This window comes from Ambystoma mexicanum, chromosome 14 (assembly GCF_040938575.1).
Source record: "Ambystoma mexicanum isolate Mex_15411 chromosome 14, UKY_AmexF1_1, whole genome shotgun sequence".
Lineage (NCBI taxonomy): Eukaryota > Metazoa > Chordata > Amphibia > Caudata > Ambystomatidae > Ambystoma > Ambystoma mexicanum.
The window spans coordinates 163,907,566-163,931,826 of record NC_090940.1 but is presented as its reverse complement, the minus strand read 5'-3'; the positions used below and the strand labels follow the sequence as shown (position 1 = coordinate 163,931,826).

General features: G+C 44.5%; 1 protein-coding gene across 1 annotated transcript in view; it reads right to left on the bottom strand.

The window, feature by feature from the left end:
* Positions 1-3,359: 3,359 nt before the first annotated feature.
* Positions 3,360-24,261, bottom strand: part of LOC138527553 (acyl-coenzyme A thioesterase 1-like) — a 150,366-nt gene continuing 129,464 nt past the window's right edge. Inside the window, exon 3 of the mRNA XM_069638808.1 lies at positions 3,360-8,016. Within this exon, the coding sequence (XP_069494909.1) occupies positions 7,396-8,016 (621 nt within the window). The 3' untranslated portion in view covers positions 3,360-7,395. The remainder of the gene's footprint in view (positions 8,017-24,261) is intronic.

Genomic DNA, 24,261 nt, shown 5'->3' with positions numbered 1-24,261 from the left:
AAATTTCCTTTATCAGGGCCAGTCTAATCATAATCAATACACATTCATAAATAAACAAGCAGTACAAAATGGTACATGATTACATTCATAATTGTGATAAAATTCGAAAAACATACCATCAAGTCGTGGATGCAGTAGCAGAAAAGTAGAAAAGGAGAGAGCAGGAAAAAATAAGGGAGGCTAATAAGTCAATATCGTAAATCATGTGTATGTGTAACCAACAGTTATATGACAAGAAAACAGTTACCTGTGGCAGGTAGGTGGAAAGTTTGAGTGTAGCACACTATAGAGTGGCGGACAAGTTGTGGCCCAATCGAACTGCCTGACAGAAATCAGCACAGAATATCAGCATGCTATGCGGTAGTTGGAAACAGGAGAAACCCGTCAGTGAGAGCGGATGACATCCGTGGTCCTAATTGATTGCAAGGTGAAGGGAGTCTTACCGTGTTGAGAGCCGGAGCGGAGCAGTTCTCCCGTGGTCTGCGAGAAGCAGAATTCCGTCATCGCATCGGAGCGTTGCCGAGGCAACGTTTCCTAAATGCGACACGTGATCACTACGCGGCCAGGAGGGCGCGCTGTTGAAAACCAGTGTTGTAATCAGGCCAGTGGGCTTGAAATAAATAAATCCAAACAATTATCAAACCTCACAAGGAAGAATGTGGAATATTGGAATGAAGAAAAAATAAAAACGCGAAAAAGGAAAACATGGAAATAGAAGAAATACTAGAGTTAGAAACAATGCCGATAGAGTGGGATGCAAAATTAGGAAAGAATGAGAGCAGATAGAAAGATGTTAGTGGTGATAAACTTTGCTGCCATTGGTGTCGTCGATCGACGGCACCTTGGGTCCTAGACACAAGGTCCAGGATATGCAGCGTTTGAGTAGGGAATAATATCAATTATGCATACCAATGTACATAGTCATAGCGATTAGTCACATCTAATGTTGGTACCAATGGTCCCAGATTACGTATCTAGGCACTGAAGTTGAGCTGAAAAAAATTCACATTCAATGGGCCCAGATCCCACTATGTTAAGTGTCACCCAAGAGAATACCAATCAAAACATAGGGATAACATAAAATTACAGAAACCAGTGGTAATTGATTTCCTCATTAAGTCCATTAAGCACTAAGCTGCCCAGCTTTCCAGAAGGTTTCTCTGCGGTTAAGCCGCTGACCCAAATCTTCATGTGGACTGTTTTTCGTTAGTACTTCTAGAATAACAAATCTAATTTGTGTCACATTGTGTCCATTTTCAGCCCAATGACGGGCTACAGCCGAGTTGGTGTTTGCATTGCGGATGCAAGATCGGTGTTCATTCCACCTTGTCTTGGCTGTTCTTGTCGATTGTCCAACATAAAATTTGCCACATGGGCATTTAATGCCATAGAAAATGTTGGTGCTGTCGCAAGTTCCAAATGTTTTGAGCTGAATCTTCTTCCCTGTTCTGGGGTGATTGATAGTGTTACCCTTCATGATTGAGTTACAATTGACGCAATCGAGACAAGTGAATGTTCCGGTGCGTTGAGTCATTGGTTTTTTAAGAGGTGGTTTAGTTTGAACCAATTCATCTCTGAGATTCCTACTCCGTTGATAAGCAAATACCGGTACTTCACTGAACAAATTTTGTACCCTGATGTCATTTTTGAAGATCCCCAGTGTTACTTAATGGTTTTCTTGATCTTATTACTTTGGATGGAGAATTTGGATACGATTCCTGACATAGCTGTAAACAATAATACTAAACAAGCCATAAAGCAAACAATTCTCCGATGTATTTTAGCTGCCCCTAAGCAAGCACAGAAGCTACCCCAACCTTGAAGGTGTGTCTGCCATTTAAAAGCTACCACCAAACTTCCTTTCAACCACGGAAATCGTTGTCAGTGCAAAGTTTGCATTGGCAAGCAACTTTGGTGTTTCTAAACAGAAAACTCTGCGTTTTGCAAATACCAAACAGGATTGGCTGTGATAGAGAGATGTAATTAGGTAGATAGCTACCAATTGCAACATGCAGGATATTGGCTTTGTTTGTACCTCTTAACCGAAAACCATTGAAAGCTGCATTAAAGCCCACCTTGGGGATTTAAAAGGCTTTGTGCTGATAGGGGCTTCTCAGCGCTTGAGGGGCCTTTTGACATGATTCAGTTCACTACCCCTGACATGCGATATACATCCAAGGATAAGTGGTTAGAGCTATTAGCAAAGACACTTGTTACTTTAAGTATCCTACATCGAGAGAGATAAGTCGCACTGCAGTAAGTCACTGCCGCACTGCGTATGCTGTGTGACAAAGGTCCATCAGTCTGGAGACCACACATCCATCTCTAATGCTGTCGGTATTATTGTACTTTTACGTTACTTTAATATATTTGTAATGCACACCAGATGACCCGAAGGCTTAAGAGCGCCGATTTACACACAAAAGACCTAAAAGTTGAGGCTGATGGGTCAAAAACAGCAAGAGAACAACAGTAATCCTGAACCCAACAGATTTACCTAAACAACAGTCTTCAGCTTTTTCCTAAACATGGCCGTCAACCTCAGTTCTCTCAAGTCGGGCGTGATTGCATTCCAGGCCTTAGGTGCTGCCGCAGAAAAAACACATTTAGTAGCCTGGGTGTGCTTGCAGGAGGGGATCTTGAGCTGGTTGGTATTATTGGATCGCAGGGTCCTCGTACTTGCTTTGCTGAACGAGGCTTCACTTAGATATGAGGGGCTAGAACCAATCAGACACTTGTGCGTAATCAATAATAAACTAAATTCAATCCTGGCCTCCATGGAGAGCCAGTGCAGGCTACGTCTGGTATCTGATACATTGTCTCTCCTCTTGAGGCCTGCAACAACCCTCATCGCACTAATTTGTATTATTTGGAGTCTAGAACAGTATGATTTATTCATACTCACTAGTAGACTACTAAAATAATCCATATTTTTTTTATTGGATTATTCAACCTTTAAAAAGAAAAGAAAACACAAACAACAACATATCCTTATCCTTTGTTAGTATCCATTTCCCTCCCCGCCCTTCTACACACAATTTTTCACCAATCGCATCAATCTGTGTGTCTAGGCCATTTGCACTGCAGAGATTCATTCGGCTCTAGGCACCTAAATTAGTTCCTGCATATCCAGCCGAGTTTTTACGACCTGGAGCAAAGTTATCAGATTGAATAATACTGTTCTGTTGGAGCCTTCGAAGAACATTTCCCACCATTCTTCCAAGCTCCTTGAACTAACATTATAAATGAGTGGAGAAAAAATCCGTCCTCTTTCTTTCTCAAAACTCGGGCATGACATAATCAAATGCTTTAAAGTTTCTCTAGCAAGATTACAAAAGCAACACATTTGATCAATGTTTACGTACTTTGGCCAAGAACTTAAACATTCTTTTGTACTTAGTGCATTTTGACTAAGTCTAAGTCTAAATAATCCATTTTAGAACATACAATAGCTCTGGCCACAGTATCACAGCTAGCCTGAGAGATGGTAGGGCGAAATTGCACTAGCAACTTAATGTAGTATGCACTAGAGGAAAACAGGCTACCAAACTGGGCGTGCATATTCAGATTTTGATCTAAGAGGAGTGTGTGTGTATATGACTAACACGCCACAAAGCGCATTGCTATCAAAACAAATAGCAAAGAGCAGCTCAGTTAACAATTAGGAGGCGTCTGAGTTTGTCATAACAGGAACATTCGAGGCAGAACAAATGCATAAGGTCTTTATAGAATCAGGACAGTCGCCACCCAGCGATGAAATAGATATTGGGTAAAAAAACCTGGCAGTTTTGCTAGAATATTAAGTATTCCAATTAGCAGTTTGCAGACAGAGAAGGAGAACAATAATGCTGAAACATATACATTATAGTAATTGTTTTAATTTAGAATTGAACACCAAATAAATGCTGCAACATAACAGACATAATGCACAAAAAAGTATGCCTCCCTATCAACAGTTCCTAGTTAAACCTGTAAAAAGTAAGGAAATGGTAGTGACCTGACCCCTCTCTGACCCGACCGGTGCGGTGCCACCTTAGGAGCACTTTGCCCCCCACCCCCTGCATCAAGACCTGGCTGCGCCACTGATTAGAATTAAGTTGTCCCACTAGAGTTAAGCTTTTGCCTCACTTTACTTATTTGCTCCAATTAGCAATCCATAGATTGCTTGCAGCAAAAGGGGGCACTGCCCTTTTTTTCAGTAGCTTACTACTAGTGATTTCCTTCCAGTAGTGTCTGTTCTGAATTTCCAGAGTGCCGACTGCTATACTGTCAAATGAAGGCCAGTGTGTAGTATATTCCAGGGGTGCAATCACAAGCAGCACTAGAACAAAACACCGCTAGTGGCATTCCAGAAGGCATAGGGGTCTCTGGAGGGACCAGAGTGCAGACCCCCCCCCCCCCCCGTGAGCACATTTGAAGCATAGGGCAAGCTTCTTCACTCGATTGTGGTGGCAGCAGTACATTGATGCCAGGGGTGGACTGGGAACCAAAAGAGGCCCTGGAAATATTATGTGCCCCCATTTTACACATTTTTAGCAAGCCCACTGCTTTTCCTATCGGAACAATTGGAAATACCACACAAAAGAGGCCCAGGGTGCAAAGGCCTACTGGGAAATCTCCATAGCTCCCGATAGGCCAGTCCACCCCTGACTGATGCCCAGGATAAACAATAATTATTTTTGTTTTGTCCTCGTATTTTATTTAATTTGCCTGAATGAGTATGTATTTAAAGGATTTCATATTCTCACCAGGCCTCAGCCATTCAACCTTTCCCATTATATTTGCATCGCTTGTGAAACACTTGTATATAGGCGCGTTATAAATGCCATATATCATATCATATAATGTAATTTACTATGTTGGATACACCAGTATTTCGAAATGATACACATACATTTCATTGCAGACCATTACTTCGAATCCGATTTAATCACATTTATTTACAAATTTCACAGATAGAAATAGATGCAGGGTTGATTTGTGGTATTAATTAAGGTGGGGGACCAGCAGGGGTCTCCCCCCGCATTTATTTTCAGTGACATTAGTTTTAAAAAAAAACAAATTCAATGGGATCGGATTTACAGTAATAGATGCAATAAAATCATGTAGGTTTTTCCAAACATTTTATGCTGAGCTCCCACCTTGAGCAAAAATGCTGTTGTCGGACCTTCCAAAAGTCAGACCTGCCTAGTTTCTTTAAAACGCATGGTATGTTCTCATTCAAAATGGCCTATGGGACCCCTCTGCACATTTGTTGGGCCCCACAGTTTGAATGCCACTGCAGGGAACAGTGTCTTTTACGTCGGTGTTCTTGGCTTAAAGGGTGATTGATATCGCTGCATTGTTGACATTATCCAGTTTTTGTTAACCAGTGAAGAGGCAGGAGTGCAGTCAAGGCATAGGATCATATGCGTGGTGTTTTCCAACCCATTTGTCATTGAGACTAAGGTGACTGACTTAAATAGACCTTGCCAGTTTTCCCAAGATGTCTGGTCTGTGTTCTGGAGTACACGGGTACTTGGGTAGCCAGTCTAGGAGCTGGATCTGCCTCTTGTTTTGATATGTTATAAGATCACTGTCTTACTTGTGGTTTGTTTGCATCATTGTCCTGGTCCAATTGTGCAGGGAGGTCTTCTGCAGCGAGTGGATGAACTTATTTGTTAGACTTGATGTGCAATTTCACAAATGCCATTTGACAAAACCCAGGCAGACTTCTTTGTATGGTTAGTAGTTGATTATGTGCCATTATTTCAAGTTTGAACCTGTGACTATTCCAATCTGTGTTCTGTTTATTTTAATTAAATATGTAGCTTTGAATCTAGATGCACATTAGAGTGTAGCAAGTGTATTGAATCTCGGTGCCTTTTCTATTACAGTATTGCCAGGTTTCTTTATATAAATGCATATTAGAGTAAAGCCAACATAGTAAATCTAGGTGCATTATTCGAATATCACCACATCTAAATCTAGACGCAAGTTAGAGTGCAACCAATGTATTGACTTTATTGCAATTAGAATATAGCCAAGGTATAGTATCTACAGAGTGGGGCTGATGTACTAGACCTAGGTTAATATTTGCAAGTGTAGCATGTGCATTGAAACTAGACGATTAACACACTGTAGCCCATGTAATAGGACTACGTGCATTTAGACTGCAGCTAAAATGTAGTGTATTACATTTTGATGACTTTCAGAGTGCAACCAATGTATTCAAATCAAGTGTAATTAGGGTACAGCCGATGAATTCAATCTAGATAAATATTAGCACACACCCAATATACTGAATCTAGGTGAATATCAGAACGTAGCAAATGTATTAAGTTGAATATCAAAGTGTAGCCAAAGTATCAAATCTAGGTGAATATCAGAGATTAGGCAATCTGTGCCTAATTTCAGCTGCATCCAGTAAACCAACAAACCAGCCAAGACACACAGGTACGTGTCACACTCCATGCTTATGGAAGATTGTGGAAGCTGCATACACCCACCTGCACGCATCCGTTATCATACACTATTCTAAGACACATCGCGCAATACGCCTGCCATTTGAATGCAGGTATCGCCCCACGACAAAAAAATGCAGTCTAGCTACACACATAATGAGTCTCCTGCTCCTGCACACTCTCCTGAATTCCTCTCGGCACCCATCCATATGCCAGCACAACATGGGTAGCTGGCTGGCATTGACCACCCCTTCCTACCTTCAGGAATGGCTAAAATGCACACACGCATTCTAATAACTCCTCAGATGAATTTCCTAAACCTGGACTTGGGTCCCCCCAGGGCATTCAACCAACAGCACGTTGGGACCATTACAATGATGAAAGGCGCTACACAAATGACAATTACAATACACTGCAGTTAATTGACCCCTTGCACTTCCCACTCAAAGTCCATTTCTTTCTGCACGTTTTTATCAGGGGAGGTTTTAAATATTCTTCTGTAATTCATTTTATATTTTCTAGATTTCAATCCCTCCTAATCTGCAGTAGTTTTGTTTTAGGCTCCCAAATTCATCAGGGAAGAATCTAGAGAATGCAGCGTTGCGCATAAATGGCTGGACGATGGCTGTTGCGCAAGAGAAACAGATAATCAGCTGGCTTCAGCCACAGCGAACAGTGTTTGATTCAGTGTGAGCCGGCTACGCTAATGTTAGCGTAAAAATGGAACTAGCTTGTGTTCACGGAATAATGGGACCTAGCAATTGCAGTCACTGATTACTAAAAAAAAATCTAATCTGCCTCTTAAAGTCAGGGTTGTGTACAAAGTCAAACATAGTGCAAAATCACCATTGTGCGTTTGATAGCCAACAATCAGATCACAGCTTTTCCAACCAAATTAATTATGCTTATTGAATTAAAAACATAAGGGTGACTTCAATATTCCTTTCTGGTTTTAAAGAGAGGATAGTAAATACGGGTGGGTAGGCTTTTTTGCATTGGAGTCCAACAAATGTCGAAAAAGGAAGTTTTGGATCTTAAACCACGCATCTTCCTGAGCCCTTGCGTGCTTCTTTGTCTGCCCTCCCCACACCACAGGCATCCGCACATACTTGAGGAAGGAAGCCTGACACACCGGTAAATATGGAGGCTCTAGGAGGTGACCTGCACCATCATAATTGTGAACTTCCACGTCCCTCCCATGCTTCCGTAGGCGTGCAATGGGCAGCTCGCAGTACAAGGCACTTTTAGTGTTTTGGTCCTCCAGGCCGGACAGGAAGAGGAAAGCGGCAGGGGATTGCTCTACTGGAATGTGACAATCCGCATTTGCTGGATCAGCTGGGTCTTCTAGAGCTTCCAATGCAATTGCCACATTGTCAGCAGTAAACACCATTTTCTCAGGGATGAACGCAAGGCCAGACAGGCTGAATCCATCACCGTGCAACAGAGTTAAGCTGTTCACGCCACAGCCAGAAATGCTGACCACTGCCTTGATGCCTGGAAGAAATGTGGCCATGGACAGAGCCAGATCAGCACCTTTCGAGATACCTACAACTCCAATCCCAGAAACGTTTGCCTAACAGAGAAAGAAAAGACATAAATTTTAACACAGATCTACTTGGATTCGTTTAACAAAGGGGCCAATCCCAAATTCAGTCTTGTTGTTTAGTCGTTAATGATTGCTAGGCAGATTTATAATCCAACCTTTCTTTTTCATGATCAGTTCCCTCATGTGCACTTTTTCTCAATGTGTTTTTCGACACCTTTTTTTTTAAAGATGTGGATGTGTCACCCCAAAAATCCCTCTTCTACCCCACCCTTTACCCAAGCAACATATATTTAAAAAATACAAAATTCTACATACAAAGACATCGAGCAAAATTGCACGAAGACAGTGCACACGAAGAAACAAGACAACCAAAAAGAAACGCAGCACAAAGCAGAATAAAGGGGTAAAAGGCAGCAGCAATCACACATCTGTTTTGACACTTTCCACAGGGTCAAATGCCCAGTACCCATTTCGTACAAATCTCTGATTTTGCCCTCAATTATCAACTTGTGAAACAACGTCTTTGCATTTACCCATGACTCTGAATAGGGATTCACTGCGTTAAAGTCCTTCATGTTCTATTTTACCAAATACAAATAAAATAAAGTTCAATATTTTGCTTAAACAATGTGGGGGTCAAGGCAATTGCAGCTATGTTATGGTAGTACATACTTCAATGCAGGCATTATTATTTTGTTGGGCGAAAGCAGACGAGCAGCACTACAAAATATCCCTTCAGAAACTCAGTAAATATATTTTGCATACATTTCTGCAACAAACCGTTACTACAATGTCTTGTCACATCTCAGGGGCATCTGGGCTCACGTTCCTATTGAATCCTTGGTTTCGCTACAAACCCCAAGAAATGTCATGTTTAGTGCAGTCAGTGATGCTAGCATATGACGGAGATCATTCTTTTACACCAGTGCCGGAGGCTTTCCATATGTTTTGGATTACAGCTCACATTATCCAACTCCATTTTCTATGCTGGCTTGGGCTCATGGAAATTGTAGTTGTTGCAGAAGTTGGTTATACACCCTAAACCAGTTTTATCCAACTCTAGGCCTGGAGGGTCAAAAACATGTTGGATTTTCAGGATACCTCTCATTAATATTCAGGAGATAAATTTGCATACCATGCCTAAATGTATGCGCATGTTTTTCTCATGAATATTAATAAGTGATATCCTGAAAATCCAACATGTTTTCGACCCTCGAGGCCTGAAGTTGGACAACCTTGCACAAACACAACACATTCCAAATAAACAACTAAAACCCCTTTTAGATGGTACCAAAATGGGCAGAAATCACCTGAAGTTTCGTTCTGTGTGCCAAAATCGAAAGCTATCCTTAAGAAACTCAGTTTCTAATTTAGCGAACTGTCAAGGACTAAGTCGTGTTTGCTTGGTTTACCCTGAAAGACCAAAGGAAATATCAAGGCTTAGTACCACCAGAGATGAAATACGCCAGTCACGAGTTCAGAGATACATGTATAATTTGTTTTGCAGATAGCTATCTGGCTCCCAACACCTCGCAGTGTGTACCAGCAGACACCGTGAGGGGAGAGAGTGCTGGACATTACAAAGCATACAAATTTTATACATCGCCCAGCACCCCCCCTTCAAGTTAACAATTCACTAGGGTTGGGGGCGCTGTTGGACGCCGACGGTAATAGCTGCCTGATTGCGCTCAGCGCTGCTTAAGACAAATATGCATCAATATCCTACGAATATAGAGAGGCAGAGGACATTTACAGCGTTGGAAGGCTCTTCTGAACTATCTGGGCATCTACTGATGTGGTTTTCACGACCAGACACCACTTGCCCACGGAGGAAAGCCGTGTCAAAACACCCGCGGGCCCCCTGAGCCAGCAATGCTGAATTGGCGCATTCCCCTCCCCCACCTCGGTACGGCATCTGCCTACGTCCCGGATCAGGAAGCCACCATAGCTCCGTGAGACGACTGCGGTGTAGTCAGAGGGGGCACCTTCAGAGCCCGGACATGAAGGACAGCAGCTACTAGAGGGGAAAACCGAGGAGACCGTTGGAGTCCCTTGCCTACGCAGGAACCATACCCATACAGCAGACGGTGGGCGGCGTGGGCTCCTCTCCCCGGCGGCCAGCGTGTGCGCTGTGTGCGAGCGGTGGGCCAGCCGGGTTGAGGTTGAGCCCGCCCTCGCCGTCCTCCAAACCCGGACTGCCATGTGGGTGCATTAATCTGGGGGCTGCCACATAATCCAACACGGACATGCTCCGAGCTGGAGGTCAGGGCAGGCTCATAGAACGCAGCAGGGCGACTGGACCACAGCACCGCCTGAATATTACCTTGAACTTTGGCTCACCAGTCCCCTACAGACCAGCAAATCCTTAAGGGAAATATAATCCTGCAGTAATCGGTGGGTGGTCTGGGTTCCCCTCCACCGGCGACCGCCGTGTGCGCTGAGAGCGAGCGGCTGGCCTGCTGGGTAGAGAGGGGGCCCTTCAACCCCCCCAACCTCATTCTCCCATACCTCAACCAACAAAACCCAGGGGGCAGGAGCACAGCCCTATAGGACAGATAACAACTGGGTCACAGTCCTACCAACGTACCCACTGCAACAAGTACCCACCCGGAGGGCATCTAAACAACTGAACCACCATGCCCAATAACTACCACCAACAAGGTTAAGACCACAGAGCCCTATACAGTCCCACACTGCTGTAGCCTAACAGACATTACTGCTCGTGCAGACTCTGTCAGCCTAACTAACGCATATCCGCGGAGTAAACCATGCCCAGAGGTAGCAAGGCAAACAAAAGAGGCCCTATGGATGCATACACGAATGCTGGTATGGAGGGCAGGAGTGACGAAATACCACAATCCAGTCAGGCGATGCCACGGCATCCAACAGAGGTCCTAACAGACCCATACATGGCGGCCCTCCAGAGGGGCTTCGCGGCAGTAAACTCTAAACTAAACGATATGGGTACCACAATGTTATCCATACAAGCTGAGCTACACCGGGTGAACACACGAATGCCGAAGCGGAGGGCCTCATTAGTACGGTGGAGGATGTCGTGGCAAACCATGGCAAGGACATTGAAACAATCAAAAAGAGCCTAACACAGGTGCAAATAAAATGTGATGACCTCGAATCGAGATCGAGACACAATAATATAAGGGTGGTTGGACTGGCGGAAAAACAACTAAATGTTGCAATGGAGGTATACCTTGAAGGAGTGATCCACGCAGTCTTCCCGGAGGCACAGTTCTCGCCGCAATTCCTCGTGGAGAGAGCCACAGAGCCCTGCTAGCTCCTCCGAAACCGGAGGCACCCCCCACGCACGATCATCGCCCGCCTATTGAACTATCGCGACAGGGACATGATCCTACGCCTTTCCAGGGAAAAGGGCACACTACTATACGACTCCAATAGGATACACATATACCCTGGCTTCTCCAATGGTGTGCAGGCGGCACGCCGCACCTTCGACCAGGTCAAGAAAGCGCTCAGGACACGCTCCATTCCATATGCAATGCTATTCCCCGCTAAACTCCGCCTGCAGCACGGCGGAAAGACACAGTTCTTCGAATCCCCTGAAGAAGCCATTAGGTATATTGAACGTAATATCCCGCAACCACAGAAAGACAAGAACCCCCAACCCGGTTGGAACACCTGAAGACAAGCCATCTGGACTCACACAATAACAGCGTGGCGGCCATCAGGCTAGTCTAGTCGGCAGCATTTAAAGTACAGACTAACCAAACAGAGCCACCCAACTGTTTTTTCAAAGGTTGAAGTTTAGGGAGGGAACTACACTGTCCAGTTGGGGGGGATAGTGAGGGAAGGGGTTGGGGGGACACAGGGCCTGTTGCCCAAAAGTTAAACAGGACAATCCACTTCACAACGCAGGCATCATGTTGGAATACATGGATATGGGAGATGAGTTATACCACAGACGGTGTGCAAACAGTAAAAACACTGACGGGCAGAATTCGCTGACGGAAACACCTCTAGTAACGAAACGCAAGCCATGGCAGACATGCTACGCCGAACTTGATGTCACTGAAAGGACAAGGAATTAGGTTGCTCACCTGGAACATAAGGGGCCTGGCACATCCGATAAAGGCAAGGAAGATAATTGCATACGCAAATCGTCATAAAATGGACGTCCTGCTCTTACAAGAGACCCATGCAATTGCAAAAATCACCGACACATTTGCTAGGAACTGGGGTCCTGTAAAGGTTGCTACAAACTACTCCTCAATGGCGAGAGGAGTACTCACACTTGTACACAGGTGACTTAATTTCCAAATGTCCAGATCCTTAGCAGACAAGGAAGGCCGCTTTGTGATTGTATGGGGGCAATTGAATAACAAAGACATTATACTAGTGAACACATAGGGCCCTAATCTAGATAGCCCAGAGTTCTACTTGCGAGTTGTAGAACTACTATCACCCGTGGGCACAGCAACAGTGATTTGGGGGGGTGACCTCAACGTAATACTGGACTTGGGCCTGGACCGGTCAACTCAAGGCTGTAGACAACACACTAAAGCAGCTAGGATTCTGAGACAAGCAATGTCCACGCTGCCCCTGGTAGATGCATGGCGGGAATTACACACTCAAAAAAGGGAATACACATTTTACTCCGGGGTGCATGGGTCCAGTTCAAGGATTGATTACTGGCTGTGTTTCCCCGAGCTGGTCACAGAGATTGAACAGTGTACCATACTGCCGCAGACATTGTTGGACCACTCCCCAGTCCTCCTGCACCTGGTCCCAAGGAACACAATACATACCACTCGGAACTGGCGCATGCCACCGGACCTGCTGCAGGATGAATCAGTGATAGAACCCCTCTGAATCGAAATAGAGGATTTCTTTGCCCGCAATGAAGCCTCAGTATAGACCCATTGAGCGGTATGGGAATTGTATAAAGTCTGGCTGAGAGGCCACCTGATGGGAATATCCTATGGCATCCTTAGGGAAATAAGAAAGGAACTGTTTGAGACCGAAAGTAAACTGAGGGATCTTGAGACGCAACAGCCCAATTGCGAAGGGAACGAGCACTTGTGGAAAATACAGGTTCAAATTGACAAATTCAAAAGCCTGGCAGATAGAGAACTATACCACATAACCCAACCTACGAGGGACAGGAGATACGGGGAAGGGAACAAGGCAAGCAAAACGATGGCAACACTTATCCGAACTGAACAGGGAGCGAGACAAATGACTAGCATCTGCGACTCCCCAGGATCGGTACATACGTCCCGGAATCAATTAATGACGTATTCAAGCAGTTCTACTCCAAGCTCTACACAAACGAAGATACAGCGAACCCGGAAGAACTCAAAGAATGTATAAAATTCCATCCCACTGCCCAGTCTAGCTGAGGACGAAAGGGCACTGTTAGATCTCCCATTGATGAGCGAGGAAATCAAACAAGCCATCGCTGATCTGCGAGCTGGCAAGACTTCCGGGGTCGGGCGATCTCTATAAGGTGTTTAAGTCTGAGATGGCCCCCAGATTGCTGGAAGTCTGGGAGGAAGCTCTGGAGAGGGGTGAACTGCCAGACACTATGAAAGAGGCAGTAATAACTGTCCTGCGTAAACCACACAAGCCCCCACAGGATCCCTCATCCTATCGCCCCCTATCACTAATCAATACGGACGCAAAAATGTACGCCAAAGCGAATCGCCTGATCCCCTATATGAACAAGTTAATCCATACGGACCAATCGGGATTTATCCCTACCTGATCAACTGCGCTAAACCTACGGAGATTCTTTGCCATTACATCACAACTAGATCCAAACGCCAAAGCTGCCACAATCACTCTGGGCGCTAAAAAAGCGTTTCACTCAGTATCTTGGAATTACATGTTCACGATCCTGGGGAAAATGGGGTTCGGTCCAACATTCATAAGCTACATCCGAACATTATATAAGAGACCGGCAGCCATGGTCAGGATGAACAACACTTTGTCATCCTCCTTCACATTGGAAAGGGGCACTCGACAGGGCTGACCACTATCCCCATTTATATTCGCCCTTACGATAGAAGGAATGGCGGCCAAGGTAAGACACGAACATACCTGGAGGGGAATCCATATTAGGGGTGCCCCCCAACTCCTTTCACTAAACGCAGATGACACAATGATATATGTCAGACATCCTGAGACACACCTTCCCCCTATCATGAAGGAAATACCCACATTCTCAACCTACTCAGGATACAAAATTAATCAGACCAAGTCCGAGATCATCCCACTAACACCAAACACGTGGCAGTCACAGGCTACGGGTGGTTTCAAATGGGCTCCTGACTCCGCACGCTACCTGGGCATACTAATGGCCACTAATAGACAAACCCTCTACGTAAATAATTACGAAGCATATTTGCGAACCTTGGAACAAAAACTCAAACTATGGAATGTACTGCCAATATCCCTGTATGGACGGGTAGCCCTACTCAAAATGGTTGTGGTCCCCAAACTGTTGTACCCGTTCTGTGGCATCCCTATGTGCCCGGGCAGGGAATTTTTCCAGAAATGATCCATCGCATGCGTTTGGAGTGGGAAAACAGTGAGACTCAATTGGGGGAAAATGTGCAAAAGATATGAAACTGGTGAGCTGTCAGCCCCAGACTATAAATGATACTATCACGCAGTGCAGGCCCACTTCGCCAAATACTGGCCAGACACAGCCGAACCACATGCTCATGTGCGAGCTGAAAAGTTTGCAGTAGCCCCCACAAACATACAGGCGATGCAATCTGCCAAAATCAGAGGAAATATTTGAGAGGTGGACCCGGTGGCTACAACAGCACGAGCATGGGCCAGTCTGTTTGCAAGGGTGGGCTGCCAGAACCCATATTGGCCGTTTGTTTCTCTATGGCATTACCCAGACTTAGAACCCACTTTTGACACTGCACTACAAAGGAATGGGACCCCGGGAAGGAAATGAGATTAGGGGATCTTTACCCTGATGGTAGGTTTGCCACACTAGAAATTGTTCAGGGCAAGGTGGGACCGGGTCTCATCACAACTCTGCAGTACTACAGTACTAACGTATGAAAGGAGCATGTAAAAAGAAATAGGCTACATTCCCCATGGCCCCCGAGACACACCAATTCATAACGGCAACTATGTCACAAGATGGGTTTACAGGTACAATATCCAGTCTGCATAGGGCAGCCCAAGAACATACCCCATCCAGACACGGTATGAAACTAAAATGGGAACGGGACTTACACCAAGTCCATCTCACTTAATGCAAACTTTAGACTCATTCATTTTAAAATTCTAAATCATCTACATATAACGCCACATAGGGTTTCCAAGTTTGATCATACCCCCAACCTGCCCCAAGTGCAGTGCTGACACGGCAGACTCCATTCATATGTATTGGGACTGCCCCCCTGTTAACTGTGAGCGACATCACAGGGATGAACATCCCAGAAACCCTGTGGAAGTACTTACTGGGAGACATGGGTAAGGCCTCGGTCAGAATCTGTCGCCTTGTTGCTATTGCAGGGGCAGTAGCCAAGAGAAACATTTTACAGGTATGGAAATCAAACAGCCCCAACCCACAAGACATGGCTACGGGACTTACTGTATGTACAAGAGAATGAAGAACAATACGTAAAATGTATCACGGCAGTATACAGGCCAAAAGACATATGGGCCCCACTGCGGACATACCTCAACTGTACTCAAGACAGTGTCGATGAGAGTATAGTATGAAAACTCTGGCCTTGCATGTTACAAACTGAACTTAAAGCAAATACGAAAATGTTGTTTTGTTGTTTAACCTTACTGTCTATTATGATGATGCAATGATGTGTTCTTGTGAAGTTCCTGTCAGATTTAAAATAAAGGTTTAAAAAAAATCACTAGGGTTCATACCCAGTTCACATGTCAAATACAGAATCAAATAACTCATATAATGTTTGATGTTGTCTTTAAACACTTGACATGTTTTTCTGCACACAAAATACAATGGTGACATTTGTCTTCCGGCTTAAAGTAAGTCTAGTTTCAAGAACAACCCCAATGGATTTCTGCAAAGGCACACAGTTTCAGCTATTCAGCATTCTGTTCCACAGTTTCAATAAGGATGATACTATTGGTGGAGGCAACATCTAAATTGCAGTTCAACTCAGCTCCACGGTTTCTTAGTGCAGGACAAACATTCTGCATTCGGCAGCCTCAACATGTTGATACAGTGCAAAGTTGATTTTTCTCTGCGGAGCAGAAAACACAGTTGAACGTGAGACAGAAAACAGGAGTTTAATCAAAATGGCGGATGATTCTAAAATGGGGGCGAAGTCGATTTCATTCAGGTGTTTTTCAAATGCGATGTTCAGTGCAATGCGAATGCCAATGTTCATTATCAGGTGGTTTTATGTGAAATATGGTTTTACAAACCCTCCTTTTTTGCCTCAGCCAAGAGCATTACTCAAACACTCTCACTATACAAAGACCATGTATCATTGTCAGAGCATCCTGGATCACTAGTTTCAAAGACGTCAATCGCCATTAACTCCTTGATGGTAATATCCTGCATTACTAAGGCATTGGTAGCTTTTTCAGGCATATGCATTTTAGGTCTTAGTGTACCTATTGCTTGTGCACAACATCCTCCTATCATAGAACAAATGACAGGCAGACATTGTATACAACAACAGCAAAACAGAATAATGCCAAGGATTACCATAAGAACTGCAAAGATTTTTCCCGCCCCAAGATCGCAATAAGTCCCAGAACCATGTACCAACATTTCAGTTTCCCTCTGCAACATGTACTTCAGTACTTAAGGTATGTCAATTCTGAATTGCCTTAAATATGGTGGGAGAGGAATCGGGTACAAAAACACAACATGCATATCCCACCATTCTGCATACTCCACCACGCTCAGTTAGAATGATGTCTAACACCATCCTATTTTGGAGGGCCACTAATCTAATTGCCTTTTTCTCTAGCGTCATGTTATACAAAATATTAGTGGTCCTATTGATGGTTTTCTCCAATACCCTTGCTAATCTTCTAATATCCTCAGAATTCATTATCTGTCCCCAAAATGGCACGAAGGATTTGGAAACATCACCCAAGACTTGTGTAGGAGTATCACCATTCTCATCCTGCCTGGGATGAGCTTTAGAGACTTTGGCGGTGGTGACAACATATACTCGTGGCAACAATATACCCAAGTAACAAGTACCCTCCCAATCTCTGGGCAACCACGGATAGGATTCATTGCCGCAAACAAAGTAGACAGGATCTCCTACATACAAAGGTCTATCCTCACTAGTTCAAATGTACCCATTGGTTAGGAACCCTGTCTTTGCATACAGAATGGAACGAAGTCTGGATTATGGTTTATAGTACAGGAAGGAGGCATGGCATCCCTATTACCTACGGGAGCCATCTTGAAAGTAATCAATTATTGAAAAGGTCCAGAGAGTCTGTCAGACTTCCATTCCCTGCCTCTCCCCCACCTCGCCCTGCCGACCACATCGATTGGCTAACGGTGGCTAGAAGTCAGCTAATCCATCACCGGGAGGCGTGAGCCGGCCATTTTCACTAAGGCCATGGACGAAGGTAAGCACCTGTCCTAGACTGTCCATGCCGCACCCTGCCACCTGCCAGGAACTCTGCATCCTAAGGGCTCACCACCTCTGGATGTCGCCACCATAAGGTACTGTGTCCAGAAGCCCTTTCACCTTTTGCATAATTACTACTGTGGACACTAACTCTGATACAGTGTCGTGACTTAACATGGCCCGCGGCTGCAAGCCGTTTCAGCGCCAAGACACTTTTCTGCTCCGGCTACCCTTTAGTCCTATTACTACCAACCAATTTGTTTCCCTATATTCGGCATCACATTGTCCTGAGATGCCTTCTGAGCGGCCATAAGCACCTGTACTAAAAATGTGCTCTGATACATATGCATGTCTGACCCTACATTGTGCTGTCTCCTGCCCGCGTTGTCTTGTGCCTTAGCATGCATATGGCTTGAAATCAACCTAGCACCTTCACCTCTAACCTACCCTTAGAGCGCTGCTGTAAGATTACTGCCTGCACCACCTACATACGATTGTAACCTATGAAACTGCCCTGTCGTTTGCATAATCTTAATAACCATAACTTTAAGTTGCCATTTATCTTGCCATTTGAATGCCGCATTACTCTGTATTTGACCTTACCTGTGCATAGTGCATAGTGCACTCTGCTTATACCCGCCTTGCCATTTAAACACTGCATGAGCCCATATCTGCCTTGCTACATATGCTCTGCATCAGCTCATACGGGCCCCACCATTTGTCAGGTGTATTCAGAATAACCTTTGCTTTGCCTATGTGCCTTTGAGTGCTGGATTAACCCATTCTAACCTCACTACTCAAATGAGGTACTCTGTAGATACTTGCCTTGCACCTGTGTGTAGTAATCAGTTTATATTTTCCTGTTATCTGATTGCTGCAGTTAACATATACATGCCTCGCTAACTGTGTGCTGTATTCAATATTATTAACTGCAATACTGCCATACAATTGTAATTATATATGCCAACACATCTTGTCCATTAAGTACATGTACCTGCGCTGTTCTGTTGCTTTGAAAAGTTAGCATCAGGCTGTCGGCACATATGTGGACCTGGCCATGACGACTGCACTGCTGATTTGCCACTAGCCTTCAATTGCTGATATCAGCCATAGCTCTCTGGGCTTAGACTACCCACACCCTGCCTGCCTAGTCTGCCTAGCCATGCCGATACCGACATTGTGGATCTACAGAGGAGCTACTGTCTAACTGTTTAACCACTGAACCCCCACTGCTGAAACTAGCCACCAGCTCTATTGCCGTTGCATTGTTTCCCTGCATAGTGGACTCTCGAACTTAGTCAAACCCTCCCTACTCAAACTAGCTACATGCACTTTCAGCCTATATTGTGATTTCGAATCTAGGTGAACCCTAATTGTTTAAACCAGCTACATGCATTTTCAACGTATGTTGTGATTCTCGAATTTAGGTGAACCCTCACTGCTTAAACGAGCTACATGCATTTTCAGCCTATATTGTGAGTTTCGAATCTAGGTAAACCCTAATTGTTTAAACCAGTTACATGCATTTTCAACGTATGTTGTGATTCTCGAATCTAGGTGAACCCTCACTGCTTAAACTAGGTACATGCATTTTCAGCCTATACTGTGCGTTTCGAATCTTGGTGAACCCTAATTGTTAAACCAGTTACATGCATTCTCAGCCTCCACTGTGACCATCAAATTTAGGTGATCCCTTCACTGTCTAAACTAGCTACTTGAATTTTCTGTAACAGCTCAACTACGTTAGCCCCTTCCGCTGAAACCGATTCCAGACTATCATTATATAGTAGCCCTTTAGCAACACCTAATACCAACTGTTATTACTAATAACGCCAGCTAAGTGCCTACTACCCACAACTACCCTGCCTAACATGAGTAAAAATTCAAATACCCCGACTCTTATGCTCACGGTCAGTCTCATCATAATCATGGCCTCTGCTACCTACAGCACAAGTCCACCCACAGACAGAAACATGAGACTTAGGTCAAGACTACCCTGCATCTATGAACCTAAAATAAATAAAACAAGTAACACCACTGGACCCCTCTCCACCCCCCACTACCTGGCCAAGCGAGCACAGGTAGCTAAAACAGTCACTCCTATCTTAGTGCCGGACCGCTCTCACATAAAGAAGTACTCTAACCAAAATAAACACATAACCAAACCCTCTCATAATCCCAACGCTAAGAGCTCTCTAACGCTAACGGGGTCACTCATCAACGCCAGATCCATGGTTGTCCACGCCACCAAAATTGCAGACATCCTAAAAACGATAGTCTGGACCTAATTGCCATAGCAGAGACCTGACTCCACGAGGCTGCAGGACCTACCCTGATGATAGCTATACCCGACAGCTACCAGATCCTTAGGGTAGATAGACCCAATACCAAAGGCGGTGGCCTAGCCATTATCTCCAAAACCTCCCTACCAATTAGGCTTGCCACCTCTCCCCCGTGTTCCTCCTGTGAAATACTCACAGCCAAACTGCTGTTATCTAATAACCGCACGCTGACCATCCACTTGATCTACAGGCCCCCGGGACCACTAGGGACCTTTGAAGATGACCTATCTAACCTTATAGCGAACAACTCTTAAAACCACTCCCAAACATTGCTGATGGGCGATTTCAATATTGGCCTCATTTACCCAGATAACAAACATGTCAACTCTATTGTAGCTCTACTTAATGATCACGGGCTGACCCAAAAAGTCCTTGCCCCTACCCACACCAAAGGCAGAACCCTTGACTGGGTATCAGACCTCAATTATAACATTGCCATCACCGACATTGTCCCACAACTCTGGACGGACCATTATCTAATAAACTTTACCGCCACACTTGATCTCCTGAGCCCTAAAACTATCAACATGGTACCCCCCATCCCCACTAGAAGTAAAAAAGACATTACTGCCGCAAAACTCATCCCTCTCCTCCTCCCGGCTATTAATAGCCTGGACAATAACACTGACCCAGACACCTTAGTGGATACCTTCAACAAAGCTATGACCATCGCACCAACCAAACTGCGCAGAGGTAAGCAGGAAGCACACCTGAATGCTGGGTTCACACCCCAATTTAAGGACTTAAGAAAACAAAAAAGAAAGCTTCAAGCTATCTGACGCAACTCACCCACTGAAAACAACAAAGTTAAACTATCCAAGCTCTATAAGAAAGAAATCATTAATTACAAAAATAAATCGATTCGACGACAGAATCACAAAAGCCAAATCAAATACCAAGGAACTCTTTTCCATCCTCCGGGAAATGGAATCCCCCCTACAACCAGCAGACACCACTCCCAAGGACAAGATACGGTGTAATAACATAAAAAACGCCCTATCTAACAAAATCACCACCCTTCAACACAAAATTACAAAAAAAAGGACTCTCTGCCCCTCTCTGATCAAAAATCACCACTGCCTATCGAGCCCAATACTATCCCTCCCTTCAGCTTCAAAACTATCTCCATTATTGACACTGAAAAAGTCATTCTCTCCCTGAAACCGTCCAACTGTAAGGGCGGCAGCTGCCCAGCGCAAATAATAAAGGACGCAGCTAGGGACCTAGTGCCTTTCATCTCAAAGCTTATGAACTCCTCTTTTAAATCTAAAACAGTACCTACTAACTAGAATATTGGGTCCTCCCCTACTCAAAAAACAAACCCTCCATCCATCCATCCATCCCAACTAACTACAGACCCATCACTACCGTGCCATTCCTTTTTAAAATCATTGACAGAGTGGCCTACTTACAAATCCAGGACTATCTGGAAGCCAACCACCTGTTAGGCTCTTGCCAATCAGGTTCCCGTCCCCTCCATGGTACCGAAAAAGCCTTACTAGACCTCAAGACTAAAATTGAGGAGCTGAAGGATAACGGAAAAATGGCATTGCTACTTCTACTGGACCTGCCTGCAGCCTTCGACCTGGTGGATCAGGCAGTTCTATGCAACCACCTCAGGTTCGCTGCCAATTTCACAGGGGAAGCCATAGCATGGGTCCAATCCTTTCTAGCTAACCGGACTATGAGAGTCTTCTCAAACTCAACCTGCGCTGATCCTATCCAAATAACATGTGGCGTCCCACAGGTTCCTGTGTCTCACCCACTATGTATAACATCTTCACCAAGCCACTGTTTGACAAGTTGGACAGACTGGGTGTCACCTACACAAATTATGCAGATGACACGCAGATCCTCATACCCCTTTCGGGCAACTATGAAACAGACTTGGCTTTGGTGAATAAGATATACATCCTCATTCAGGCATGGATGACGACCCACGGCCTCTGCCTGAATGACGATAAAACTGAGATACTGCTCCTCGGATCTGACACCAACCTAAAAAAACTACCCCCAAACTACGCATCCTTCAATATTAATAACAATATCATTACAGTTATGCCTGTAGTAAAAACACTAGGTTTCTATCTAGACTCCTCCTTCACCCTCAAAAAGCAAGTCAGCTCCCTCGCCTCCACAACAGCTTACACTTGCAAGCTAATCCGCGTTGCCAGACCATTCTTCTCCAGTGCCAGCTGTATCACTTTGGCTAACGCTCTAATCATGTCCAGACTAGATTATTGTAATGCCTTGTACTCTGGAGCTAACAAATATGTCACTGACCAACTACAACGACTACAAAATAATGCCCTAAGAGCAGCATTGAATATCCCATCTAGAGACCACATCACTAAATTCAGGAAAGAGACCCATTGGCTAAAAATAAAATACAGAATTCTCCTAAAAGCTATTTCCATAACATCAAAATGCCTAAACAATCTAGCTCCCTCGTACCTAGCAGAAAAAATCTCTAGGAGAACTACGACCCAACCCACCAGATCCGCCAATTCATAAAATGCTCGAAACCCTTCGATTTAAGTTGACTATGGCTGGAGGAACCAGGTTCCCAGTCAAAGCTACGCAATCCTGGAATATACTTCCAAATGACTTTAGACGTCCACTACCCTACGCCAGATTTAGACACAATGCTATCAATGACCTATAACCCCTCTCTTGCCACTTCACCCTCAACCTCAACCTTGACTATGCTTAGTCCTAGTCCTTGACTTGCACCTTTGATCAGCTAGATCCTGTATTATACACTGTACCATATGTTGCATTCACATGTATATACTTACCCTAAATATAAGTAATGCCCAGTCTTGTCCTGAGCTGTACCTGATCAGCCTTATCTTGTATTATATACTGTACTATATCGCATTGTATTGTACTCACATGTATGTACCTGCCTGCGACTGGCATTGTAACCAAGCCTCGAGAATTCTTGTACTGTTGCGCCCGTCTACCAAAGGGTTTGGTGCGCATTATCAAATTAATAAACAAACAAACAGAAGGTCTAATAGAAGCAACATTTAGCATGCTCCTATTTGCAAACAAAGAACATCCTAAAGGTGTTAAAACTCTTTTCTGACATTCATTGAGATTAGTCCCGTCAAAATTCCCAGTGACACTATCGTTTCAACGACCAAAGAATAATGCTCTAAGTGAGGCATAACAGGCAGTGGTTAAAGGAAGAGGATGTATATAACACCCCAGTCCCTTTTCCCCCATGTTGTGGCAAATTCGAACACACCAAGCAATTTGTCTTGTTTAGAATGACATGGGTTGCATTCATAATCATTAAAAGAGTGTTATTATGATAACCCCCTCTGTGTTGGAGGTCTCGAGGAGGAAGAGTGTCCATAAGGTGGAGACACAGTGGAGATACTTGCAGTCAGTAACAAAACATCAAGCGGATGTACACTTTCCAAATACCAGAATCCAAATGTTAATACAACTACTAAACAAACTGATATTGTGACCAGTAACCATTTGGTCCTCAGGGACCATGATCCTCGATGGGCAGATTCATCATCAAACAGGGGTCCAATATCTCTTTTTGTACGAGTGGCTTTTACAATGGGCATTGTTTCTCAGTGTCTGTTAAGAAGCCTCACTGTTAGGCTTTTTTAGTTCATCCGGCGGTGGCTCCTGACCACGTGGCCTATGTTGATTGAAGGTAACTTTGCCGATCCCCGCCTCTTATTTGTTTTCAGCAGGGGAATGACGAGGGACTGGCTCAACAGTGGTTTCTTGTGGGCACAGCTTGTCTGCACTTTCCTATCCTACTTATATTAACGAAAATGTCAGCAAACTCATCTAAATTCTGTTCTATGGTCTCAAATCGTACCTTGTGACTCCAGGTACGCTATGATCAAAGAACAAAGTTCTGTTGTTTCCTTAAGACAATGAGGAACAGGGCTGAAGAAACAGAAGCAAGATTGCTCGACGGTGAAGAAGTATTTGAAGAAGAACTTGAGGCAACAATCTCCCCAGCCCCCACAGGCTCAGGAAGGATTTCCGTGACACCCTGTGAGCATCAAGATCATCAATTCCCTTCTACTCCCCTTTGTCGTAGAGCAGAGGAAAAGAAATCCTCTTCACATGTGTCAAGTGGATCCAATTCTTCTTGCCGGACACTCGTACGACAGTCTGCGTGGCCAAAAGGATTTGATGCGGTCCTCTCCAGCGAGGTGCGAGACAAGAGGCTCTTTCAAAATTGTTGAGTAAGTCCCACTGGCCTGGCGGAGTCGATGGCCTGGGCCTTCGTATTTTACTGGGAGGGCTGCTCGCACCCGTTGATGAATCAAATACAAGTTTTGAGTTAACTGGTCACAGTAGTAAGA